General features: G+C 37.2%; 1 protein-coding gene across 1 annotated transcript in view; it reads right to left on the reverse strand.

The window, feature by feature from the left end:
• The window catches only part of MYO3A (myosin IIIA), a 129063-nt gene that overhangs the window by 19607 nt on the left and 98113 nt on the right, over window positions 1-11343 (reverse strand). The window contains exons 25-31 of the mRNA XM_085318306.1: window positions 10278-10483; window positions 8118-8229; window positions 7384-7546; window positions 6662-6748; window positions 3447-3570; window positions 1292-2270; window positions 504-642 (exon numbers count right to left, since the gene is read on the reverse strand). Coding sequence (XP_085174432.1) covers window positions 504-642; window positions 1292-2270; window positions 3447-3570; window positions 6662-6748; window positions 7384-7546; window positions 8118-8229; window positions 10278-10483 — 1810 coding nt within the window. The remainder of the gene's footprint in view (window positions 1-503; window positions 643-1291; window positions 2271-3446; window positions 3571-6661; window positions 6749-7383; window positions 7547-8117; window positions 8230-10277; window positions 10484-11343) is intronic.

The raw sequence follows: 11343 nt of genomic DNA on the forward strand, positions 1-11343 counted from the left end.
ATCTAAAAATAACTTTGCTCAGCATAAATGCAACAAAGTGTTTTTAAGTCAAGAGCTTTACAAAAGTTTATTTTAAAAAACACAGATATAAATACATGTACCTTTATTTTACCAATAACGCACAGTTGAGAAATACATCTCAGAAAATAAGGGCCAGTGTGAAATGTTTACTGAATAGATATATTTCTAGAGACGCTGAGGATAGGTCTGACTGATTCATCCATTCACTCATTCATCTTAATAAGCATTGAGTCAAATTACCAATGATGGGTCTTTCAACTCTGACTCCCAACTGGGCTTGGCTGTTTCTCTGGAATATTTGCTTCAGCCAGATACTAATATGGAGCTTAGTACATAAGCAAACAGCCTGAGTTATATGAGAAGCCAAACCTAGCTCATTTACTAGTCCTCTAGCTTTAAAGACTTCTAAAGAATAGGAGCCATTTCCTGAGTCCTGTTCACAAATAAAAGTTCTGCTAATAAATATAAATGTTCAACATTACCTGATTGACAAACATGAGAAGAAAGTTGGCCATTAGTTTGCTTATCTTTGGACAGCATCACGGGTCTCAGCTGATGTGACAATATCATTTCATTTAATTTTTGCTGCAATGCTAAGTAGTCTTCAGATAGTTTTGATATCTAAAAATATAACACAGGATTTCATAATATTATATAAAAAAGTACACATGCTTCAAGGTAAGCTACAGTAAAATGTTGTCTGGATAGTAAATTTATATGGTATTGCTCCAGCTACTTCACTGAAGCCTCTCAGCACATGTAAGAAACATCACATTGCAGCCCAGTCCTGCAGCTAGTTGCTATCAGTTCATTCATCCGAGTAGACAGTGTCTTACTGACATCAGGGGATACAGGGCAGCTGCAGAATAGATTCTGCAGGTATAGGTGTACCTCTCTGTACACGTGTAAGTCACTGATGTTGACACAGAAACTTAGAAAGTTTTATTTACAGAGACGTTTTACAATTTGATGAATTAAGGACCTTACCTGGTAAATGTGAGCATTTCAACAAACAAAGCCAGGGCTTCTGTATTTAAGATAAATTGGACCTCACTTTTCCCCAGCTCTCTTAACTCTTTGTCTTTCCTTCTTTCCCAAAAGGGTATTTCTCATTTAGACTAACATATGCATTTAAATACAACACATGGTACAGAATCTCAGTCTCAGTTTTGAGAGAGAAAATTTGTTTTCACTGAGACCAGTACAATTTCTTTGCCATTCTCTCAGTCAGTGTATTATGGTTAACATATTTAGCTTATAAGCTTCTTACCTGCCGTGAAAAGGCTGCCAAATCACAAGCCTCTTTCTCTGAGCCTTCCTTAAGAGTCCTCTGGTCCTCAGCCTGCGTACCAGTGTTTTTCTTATCTTTTGTTGTTTTGGGATCATTATTTTGAATGTGTGCTACTTCTTTTGACTCCTTCATAGTTTTCTCTTGATTTTTGCAAGGTAATTTCCCCTCCTTTCTGAGTTGCCCCCTTCTTTTGTAGCCCCGATAACTGCTCTGAATAACCACTGCTGCCTTCTCTCTGTCTTCTGAACCTTGTTTTTTTGCTACAACTTGCTTCTGTGAACCTCTTATTGACTCTTTTCTTATAATTCCTTTATATCCAGTAGTCATCATCACTTCATGTTTCAGATGGTTTCTCTCCAGATGCCTGTTGGTCTTAGGTTGGACCACAGCACATACATGATTCTGCTCATCTGCTTTGATTGTGTATTGATTAGTTTGCTCTTGCTGGTGATCAGGTTCAGCTGTGATTTTGACAGATTTGTTAGGTAACTGCTCCAAAGAGACCTGTTCTTCATCTTTGCCAACCTGCTGTTTGAGAGTGTTCTGCTTCAGGCAATCTCTCTCTCCTTTAGTAGATGCCTTCTTTTGTTCCTGTGTGTTCCCCCTGTCCTTGAACCCAATACACCTGCTGTCAATAACAGTGTCAGCTTCATCTTGGCTCTCCTTGTTTGCTGCTTCTTCCAATGTAATGTTTTCAGCTGGCTTCACTTCTGCTTCAAAGTATTCCATAGCAGGTAACTCTTCCTCCACTAGTTTTTTGCGCTGTTCCTTTATTTTTTTACGGGCCATATAGCCTCTATAATTGCTCTGAACAATAATAGCTGCTTCCTCTTCACTTTGAGGAAGGGTGCTCTTCCCTCCAGCTACAGTTTCCTCATTGTTTTGAAGCTCGGCACCTGTCTCCTTTTCATTAATGGAAGTTGCATTCTCAGTTTGTTCTGTCGTTTTAAGTGATTCCCTGAATAGAATAGAGTTTTGGGGAAATATTATAGCTGAAGAATAGTGACAACTTTACAACTACTTTTCGTAATGTTTGTGAACTAAATACCTTGCAACATGGAAAAGATTTACCATATATAGTTGGAATTAAAGATAGAAAAGAAATCTATGCATTTCTGACAGTCATCACTGCTTAAAGTGAAAAGGGATATCCCTGTTAAATTCCTAACAAAAAACTAGCAATCTAGGCTAGGCAATCTGGGTTACATGAAGACAAGTGATAAAACAGAAAAGAAGTATTTGAAAGTTCAGCAAAAATATAAAGTAGATAGTTTTCTAGCATCTCCACTATTTATAAATCCATACAACCCTATATGTATTCACAAAATAAACTGCCTCATGTTGTTCAAGGAATGCAAAAGGTAGGTCCAAATCAAATTAATATGAGAAAAATACCATAAAATACCATATTGCTAGGGGTATTCCTATCCCCTAAACTGCTCTTTCACCATCAACAAAACTTAAGTCCCAAGTGAAATTCGCCACGCTGTTTCTTCCCCCTCTTTCCTGAGAAAGTCACTGTACTCCATCTCAGCCATTTTCCACCTCTCTGGATTAGGTATGTACCTGCTCACTATTCCAGAGTCTCCAGCTACTGCTTAAACGCTACCATTGAAAACAAGACAGAGATGAGGAAAGTGCTGCCAGCTCCATTTCACAACCTCGGGCTGCAGCCCCAGATTATAGAGATATTTAGAATGTGATTTGCATTCCCTATTTTTTAGCTGCCTAATCTGAACTAGTCATTTAGGTTCCTGCAGTGAGGAGAGCTACACTCATCTCAGACAGTGACTTAGAGAAGAACAGTCCTCTTCAAACACCCATTTCTTTCTCTTGTATGTGAATTTTCCTATGATGAGCTAGTTTCAAAAAGAGACCCATTTATAGATAATAGTAGCATTATAGGTAGACATGATATTGTTGATCTTTCCCCTAAATATGCCTTTATTTCCTGAGCATGAAAGTATAAGAAAATTGTCTAGTGACATTAAAAAGACTCCTCCAAGTAAATGTACATTACCTCTGCATATATGTCTAGATTAATTCAGACTTTGAGATTACATTGCTGCTTTTGAGCAGCAAAGCTACTGAAATGGGATGTTTCAGTGATGCAAGAGACAGAAGATATGACTACCTTCTACTTTGGAAATTTTTCCTTTCTTTATATCCCCTGTAGTGAGACTGAATTGTTGTTGCTGCTTTGTTCCTTGACTCAGTTAATTCTTTTCTCTTCTTCCTGAGTAAGTATCCTCTGGCAACTGATACAAATTAGAAAAAAACATTAGGTAACAAGCAAAGGGTATCCCAAATATATCTTAGAGTTAAATGATAATGGTATGAAACTGTTAGTATTTTTTTAAAAAAAAAGTATAAGGGAGAAATAAAGAAATACAGACTGGAATGGTTACTATATTTCAGTTGAAATCACTCTGTCCCACAAAACCTTTCTGAGATTTTAGAATGCTGTAGCCATTCTACATTGGGATAAAAACAAGCTCTTTCTTAGTATCTTTCTGAACTAAAGGAAATGAAGATGCAAAATGAGGTAGAAGCATGGTGCTATGGGAGTGCCTCTTTAGCAATGTGCTCCCAGCTTCATGTACCTGCTTTGACTAGTTCAGGCAATGGATTTGATTCAAGATCTTTCATTTCCCTGGGAAATGTCCTGATTATCAAGCTACAGAGATTATCACTCTTTTTACACAAGCTCAGAACTTTCTTTCTTTAGCTGAATATTCACTGGATCAGAGGAGAATCTGAAAAATTTATAGCTCAGCAGTTAAAGTTACCTTGCTCATGTTCCTTATGCAATGACTGCTTGTTTAAAATGAAAAAGCCCAGCATGAAAGGTGTATGGGGTGGGAGAAGGAAGGAGCAGAGGATTACTGCCCCACAGTAACTAGGTGCCCTGGGGCAAGGTGGGAGGCACAACTTCAAGGTTTTGGTTTGAACCAGGAAGAGGAAAGATTCAAACATGGGTCTCCCATTAGACATGTAGCCTGCACTGTTATGCCAGCTGAAATTTAAGGGGTGGGATTCAGCTCCAGATTAAGATAACTAAATTTAGGTATGGATGTGAAGGTGTTTACACTTGTCCTAGGTCTCCAGGCTCCCATTAGGGTCAATGTAGCCTAGAGATGACTCAGCTGACTGTCCACTTGATTCAGTTGCCAACACATGGGTATCTAGTGCCATCTGAAGTGCTCTATCATAGCTAAGGCATCCACACGGAGCTGGCAGATAGGGCAAAACATGGAGAGCGAACAGTTGGCATCCCATATGGGATATAGCTGGAGGTCAGACAGGATAACCTTGGCAATTTCAAATGGCACTAGATATAAATGAGCTGTTAGGTGCTTTAGAGTGAAACAAATCAAGATCCAGGCCTTGCTGACTATAAGAGGAGCTTGGGCACCCAGATACTTTTAGATATCTACACTGAGGTGTTTTAATTAAAGCTCAATTCCATTCAGAGTGTTGTTCCAGAAAATCCTGAACTTGCAAATCTTTTCCTGATAAAAATGGGCACATTTTCACAACACTGTGATTTAGCCAAGTTTGCAATTTCAGGGATTCAGCACAAATCCTCTAATCTCTGACTAAATAAGAAGAACATAGTGTTTTGTCAAAATATTTCTTTTGAATTCTTATTTTGAATGTGCTAGTAAGACTATGGAATAGAGGATACAGTGATTTATCTATCCTGAAGAGAAGGCAGAGATAGGAACTTGTACTCCAGCTCTACTGGGAGTGCTTTACATCATAGGGAAAGGTCAAGCTCACCTATGAATGGGAAAAAAACAGAAGCAGTTCTCTTTAACACATTTTTTTTCTCTCTGTTGCATTCCTTACCCATACTTTGCACCATAATTTACACCAACTTGACCTCCATTAGATGCAATGGATCAGTGTAAGAAGCACTTTGTAAAAGGGACATATTGATAACTGGATGTAGGGTAAAGGAACCCAGATACTTATTTGAAGTAACACTGCTGGGTTTTATCCTGCAGTTTGATAGGGCCTTAGAAAAGTGTAAAAGATGAAGCAGTATGGAAATTGAATCCTTCCCAAGTTTCTTCGATTTCCTCACCTAATTCTCATTCCATTGCCATACAAAAGCAACTCAGCAGGAGTTATTTTGAAATAAATCAAGTTGCACGTCATCAGACATGTTAATACAAACTTGGTCTGATCTTTTAAAAGTTTTGGGTTCCCCTCTGAAGTTTGCTGAGCCTATTATGAGATGGTAGCTGAAAAATGCCTGTGAGAGCTAAGTGAAAATGGATTTCCCCCTTATTTGGCCTCTTTTGCACTGAAAAGAAATTGAAATGAAACTATACCAGAAGAAACGTTGGGGAGATAACAAACAGAGCAAAGTGATAAATTTATATTAGGATATTTAGCAAATGCAGAAGTATAACTGAGGAATGGCAGACGTGTAATAATTTTGACATCCTTCTAGATTTAATTCTGCTTTTAGATTGGATTTTACACTGGTAAAGTTCTACTGACTGCAGGGAAGTGCTCTTCAGTACACATTCAAATGGACTTAGAACAGTTAACAGATACACCTGTCAATGATTAAAACCATTACTAGTGTGGGTATTCCCACCCATGCAGCTATATCTGAGATAGCTTAAATGTAGGTAGCCTGGGTAGTGACCAGCTTGTATTGGGAGTAGCCACCTTTTTAATTACTGAAAGCACCATGCAGGTTTGTGCCAACTGTTTTTAGGTTGGTCACTCTCTAGTAGGGCTCCTGATTTCAGAGGTAGACTAGATCTGGTTTTGGGACTTATCTCTACAGGGAAATGGGACACAGAAACATAGTGAGGAAAAGATCTGAGCCCAAGATGTTTATTGCCACAGAAGAGAAGGAATATTTTGCTAGGTGGGACTGACAATAGCAAACAAGAATCAGGGAAGTGAGTGTAATTGCAGGTTATAATCTTAAATGTAACATCTGTTACTGACATGTAACAAACACATTCCTAATAGAACAGCATGCACATGTATATTATATGCACGTAAGTGACACATGGACTTCAGCAGGACCAGCTATAATGTTTACACATACCAGACCAGGAGTGAAAAGTCTTGCTGTGGCATTATCTCAGCCCATTTCACAGCTGTGGAAAGGGCCTATACCTCTTTGAGGCATTGGGATTAGGTAACGGAGTATACTGACCCATTTCTACCACAGCATTTAAATGTAAAATAGACAAATTATACCTAAAAAGGTGTAAATGAACATAATCTATCAGTGCAGCTAGTTAATAGCAAAGAATCTGAGTTAATGTATTGTGTATGGACAGCACATTAACAGCCAGGAAAGCAAACAGTTCTTACTTGCTTGAAGTCTAATAATATATTTTTCCATATTTTTATTACTTTTTGCATTTGCATATTCTTTTCGAGCAACAAACCCCCTGTAAGCTGAAAAAAGATAGGAAAAATTAAATTATCCATTAGGTTATACAAAAGGCTATAAGAATAAAAAGGTTCTGGAAGAAAACACAGACCTCCATTAAAATAGTCACTAAAAAAATTCTGAGGTTTGTCTTTCAAAAGATATGGCAAACAAGTGCAAGCAATACGAAAATAAGTAAAAGTTACATTTTCTGGTGAGTAATGTTGTTATAAATTAAATGAATATAAAATAAAAGAGAATCTAAATGTGCAACAAGATTGAAATATACCAAAAATTTCAATTAATGATGTCTCCATCAACAGCATAATTGGTCTTATTATCTAGGACAGTTAATACATTATGTTTTCATTGTTATACCATCTTGTCAGACCATGCCAGATATTATTAATAACAGTAGCATTTATACAATCATATCCTTCCATTGTTAACATTGTCTTTTAAATGCAAAATTGATAAACCTCAGGAAAGAGATAAGCCATAACCTGGTTAACAGAAATTTCTCTTCATCAGAACGGATATCATCAAATAAGATGTCAAATGTAACAGCAGGAGAACAGCAAAATGCGCATTCAGCGTGCACATCCACCTATCAACTGTACACACATGCTAGTTTTAAGCAAAAATGTTTTAAAGCTATTACCTGATTGTATTTTAATAGCACTTTGTTCCCTTTGCTCCTTTAGCTTTTTGTATCTCTTTGAACCCAGCCATCCTCTGACATAAGCTTGAATTAAAATAATCATGTCCACTGTCTCCTTTCGCATTAAATTCAGCTGCTCCACGTGATAGTATTTGAGAAATACCTTAAAAAGAGTAAGCAAAGAAGCAATGGTTTTGGTTAACGTGACTTAGATAGACTTGCTCTCTCACTCCCTTCATTTCCTCAATCCATTTAACATCAACAAGAATTATAAGCTGGTTTCAAATGAAGAAGACATCCTTTAGTAGTATTACCTAAAGGATCATTTTTGTTAAAGAACAAAAAACAATCTGATTGCTTGTGGTACTATTTTACCTTACTCTCCCCTTCAACGTCCTTTATTGGTCCCTGCTTACTCATGCTTTCACTGAAAGACAACTTGAGGCTGTAATTACAAGTTGATTTGCAAGGCCAAGAGGTTTATAGTTTTGCTAACTTTACAAATCTGATGTATATTACATAAGTGATCCAAATCTGGCACCTTCAACTTTCCTGCATTCCTGCTAATTTATATATCAGGGAACAGTGCTCAGCAAAGTGTTGTATGTGGCTTTTGTTTTTGTTTTTTTGTTACCAATATAGACCAAGTGCTACTCCAATCATATGGATGAGGAAAATTGCCTTGTAAATTAACAGTCATATAGTGCAATAACATAGTATATTAAAAAAATTACCTTAGTTTTTCCAAGAACCCAGTTGTCAAGGTGAGCTTTTTCCAGGATGGCAGCACACGTTTCTGGGCTGACTGGAGGATCATCATTTGTTTTGTAACAGATAAGGTAATACCTAAAGACAAATACAGGATTCCTTATTCCATTAACACTAAGCAACAGGTATAAATATATTTAAATCATTCATTTAAATAAGTAAAACAACGGCAAGAAAGAAAACAGCACTGAACAGAACAAAACCACATACTAAAAAAATTGCTGTGATTTATATATAGTACCAAGAAATTCAGTTAAAAGTGGATGAGTGACATTTCACACACCCTGGAGGGTTGTGTAAGTCTGTAACAACACTAGAAGGCTTTTAAAACATGGGCAACCCAAGTGGTGTGGCTGGCTAGCTTGCTGCTCTCACTGTGCATACTGTGAAAGTGATTTCAGTGACAAAAGAAAAATATTTCTGAAGATTTTCAGCTTATTTCACACCTACCTTGCTCTAGACCATTTACACTTTTGATTGTTGCTGTCAGTGAGACGCATCCCAGGTCTTGTTACCTCCTTGCATTCAGTTTTGTGGATGTCTTTGGAACATATGTGCAGTTATGACATAATATGTAAGCATTTAATTTATCAGATTGATTTCTCAGAACTAACCTTGACTGGAAAAACAGGTCAAGATGCTCATACATAAAAATTACCCATACCAGACCAGCTCAGCTAGTGGGTAGGACAGTTCTTGTACATTCCAGGACTCTCCAGAATGCTTCATTACAAAATTAGCCCTACTTATCTTGTTTCTTTAATTCAGCAAAATTATATGAATACCATTATGTGTACTTCCTGGCACTGTATTCTGGTTTTTTTTTGTTGTTTTTTTTGTTTTTTTTTCTTGTTATTTAGTCTATATACAGACATCAGATGAGGACAAATTTCCTCACAGCATAATAACAAGATAGACAATGCTGATTCCTGCATCATCACCACCAAGTCCTGCAGCTCTACAGCTACTTTTCTTTTTTTTTTAAAAAAAAAAACCTACACAATGTATCAGCTTATTTTAATTCTAACAAAAGAACTGTACCATTATTCCAGGTCTACCTATAATTCTCAGTTATTAAAAAAATAAGTCAGGAAGATAGCTATTTAGTCTTCACTCTTTTTGCGTGAGGTCATATCCTCAGTGCTGGAGATCTGCAGTCAGAAGCACACTCTCTGGAGAGCTTCCCCATTATGTTCACTGATTTCCTCTCTTTTACTTGAATATTAAAAATTTTGATAGAAAGCAGCAAGCAAAAGCCACAGCACATCTTGGTACACTGATAACTACCCTTTCCAATGCAGCATTTGTAATACTGACGCAGTAGTAGTTCCATCAGCGCTCTTTCCAGGCACAATGCTGTAAAACCATCACTGTGTTCGCCCCTTCCCTACCTTGGCATCTGCAGCACTGTGCTGATAGCTGTCTGTGTCCAGTGCACCATTACTTTTAAGAGTTTCTGTCTAAACAGATGCCACTTGCTTGCTTCTTCCCAATTTAGATCCCTGTTCCATAAATCTAAGTTCTGATTCAGTTGAGTTTCTTTGTAAAAGAAAAGTACAGCTTAAACGCTCATTATTGATTTTTGGAAGTGGAGGAAGAAGAGGTAGTTAAAGAGATCATAAAATCATAGCAAGTTCATTAGTCTTCTTGACAAATGACTAATATTTAGAAATTACTTTTTAAACAGAACTATGCACTTTAATGAACTTCTCAGCTCTAAATTAGCAATACCAAATTATCATTTGCCCCTGGAGAATCAGATGCTGTACAGTGCAGAGCAGTGCTAGAGAAACTGTAGTGCTCCTCAAAGGCTCTTGCTCCAAATTCTATGCTTTGAAGTGTTACATTTCTAATCCCCAAATCTTTCTGACTCCAAACAAGGCAATTCTACCCAAATGCTCAGGGAGCCTGAAATAATCATCCTGAGATGCATCATCATTCCCTATCAATCCAAAAGGGGTCACTAACCTTGTGCCTGAACTATTCTTTCTCATTCAGTTTGTAATGTTTGTCACAGAAAATGTCTGTATCTTCTCTTTAAAGATCATACCAAAGACAGTGCTGATGCTCTGCAAACACCGAGAAACAATGAAAAGAGAGAAGAAGACTTCTTCACACCAGTGTACCGTTTTATGAAGTTAGCGAAGAGTATACGATGTGAATAACCCTGTCTTCTAATTCTTGCTGTCTCCAGAATTCCTGTATAACGCAGCTGAACCAACACTTTTTCTTTATCGAACTTGTTTGCCTGCCGGTCGTTGTTTGGCTTGATGCACCTGACGAAATGAGGCTGGCCAACGACCATTTTGGATAACAAGTCCATCAGAGAATACTGAAAGAAAATCACAAGATATTTGCCACTTGAATATTCATAAAACCTGCAGGTTTTTATGAATCTGAAAATTGATTTTGCATGAGCAGAACCTTGCACCCATTTGCATTTCAGTAAAGTGGTACTTCAACGGTGAATGAAGTAAATGGCCCAACAGCAATTATAGCTGTGATGTGGTATCTAAGTAACAGGGTAAATACTACTTGAGAGCAACACTGACTGCAAATGGATGCAAGTATCAAATTGCACCTAGTACATTCTCACAACCTGTAATAATTTGTGGTACTGCCAACACTAGCTTTGTTATTGGAAGCAGCAGTATCTTTAATCACAGCTCTGAAAACTGATCTATTTTTTGAAAGTTCCCTTGATGACCAGTTGACATAACAGCAGCTGCTGGGTTGAGTCTGCCACAGCAGTTCATATTAAGCAGCACATTTAGCAGCTGAAAAAAGGTACACTAGAGCACAACTGAATTCTGAGTATAACTGCAGAAGTAGGAAGGGTTAAATGAGGAATATTTTTAAAAACATACCCCTCATTCTCCTGTTGTTGAAAACACATACATACATGAATGAAAATTTTATGTCTAATACTGAAGACAGGGAATGAACAAGTGTTGTGGGCAATCACATCTGGATTGGAGTGTGCATCAGTGACTGAACTGTATTAGTAACAGTGTTATCGTTAAATGCTGTCAGATCTGATGAAAGAACTGTATCCCTTAAAGTCCCCCATCTTTCTTAATTACATCATCTGGCTTAATTTATGACAGAATTCTCTTTAAAACTTTTGCTTCTCTGTGAGTCTTGTTAGATAATTAAAATCCACCTTTCTTTTTTTTTTTTTTTTTTTTTTTT

This window comes from Rhea americana, unplaced genomic scaffold (genome assembly GCF_003343005.1).
Source record: "Rhea americana isolate MKP2758 unplaced genomic scaffold, rheAme1 scaffold_53, whole genome shotgun sequence".
NCBI classification, from domain to species: Eukaryota; Metazoa; Chordata; class Aves; order Rheiformes; family Rheidae; genus Rhea; species Rhea americana.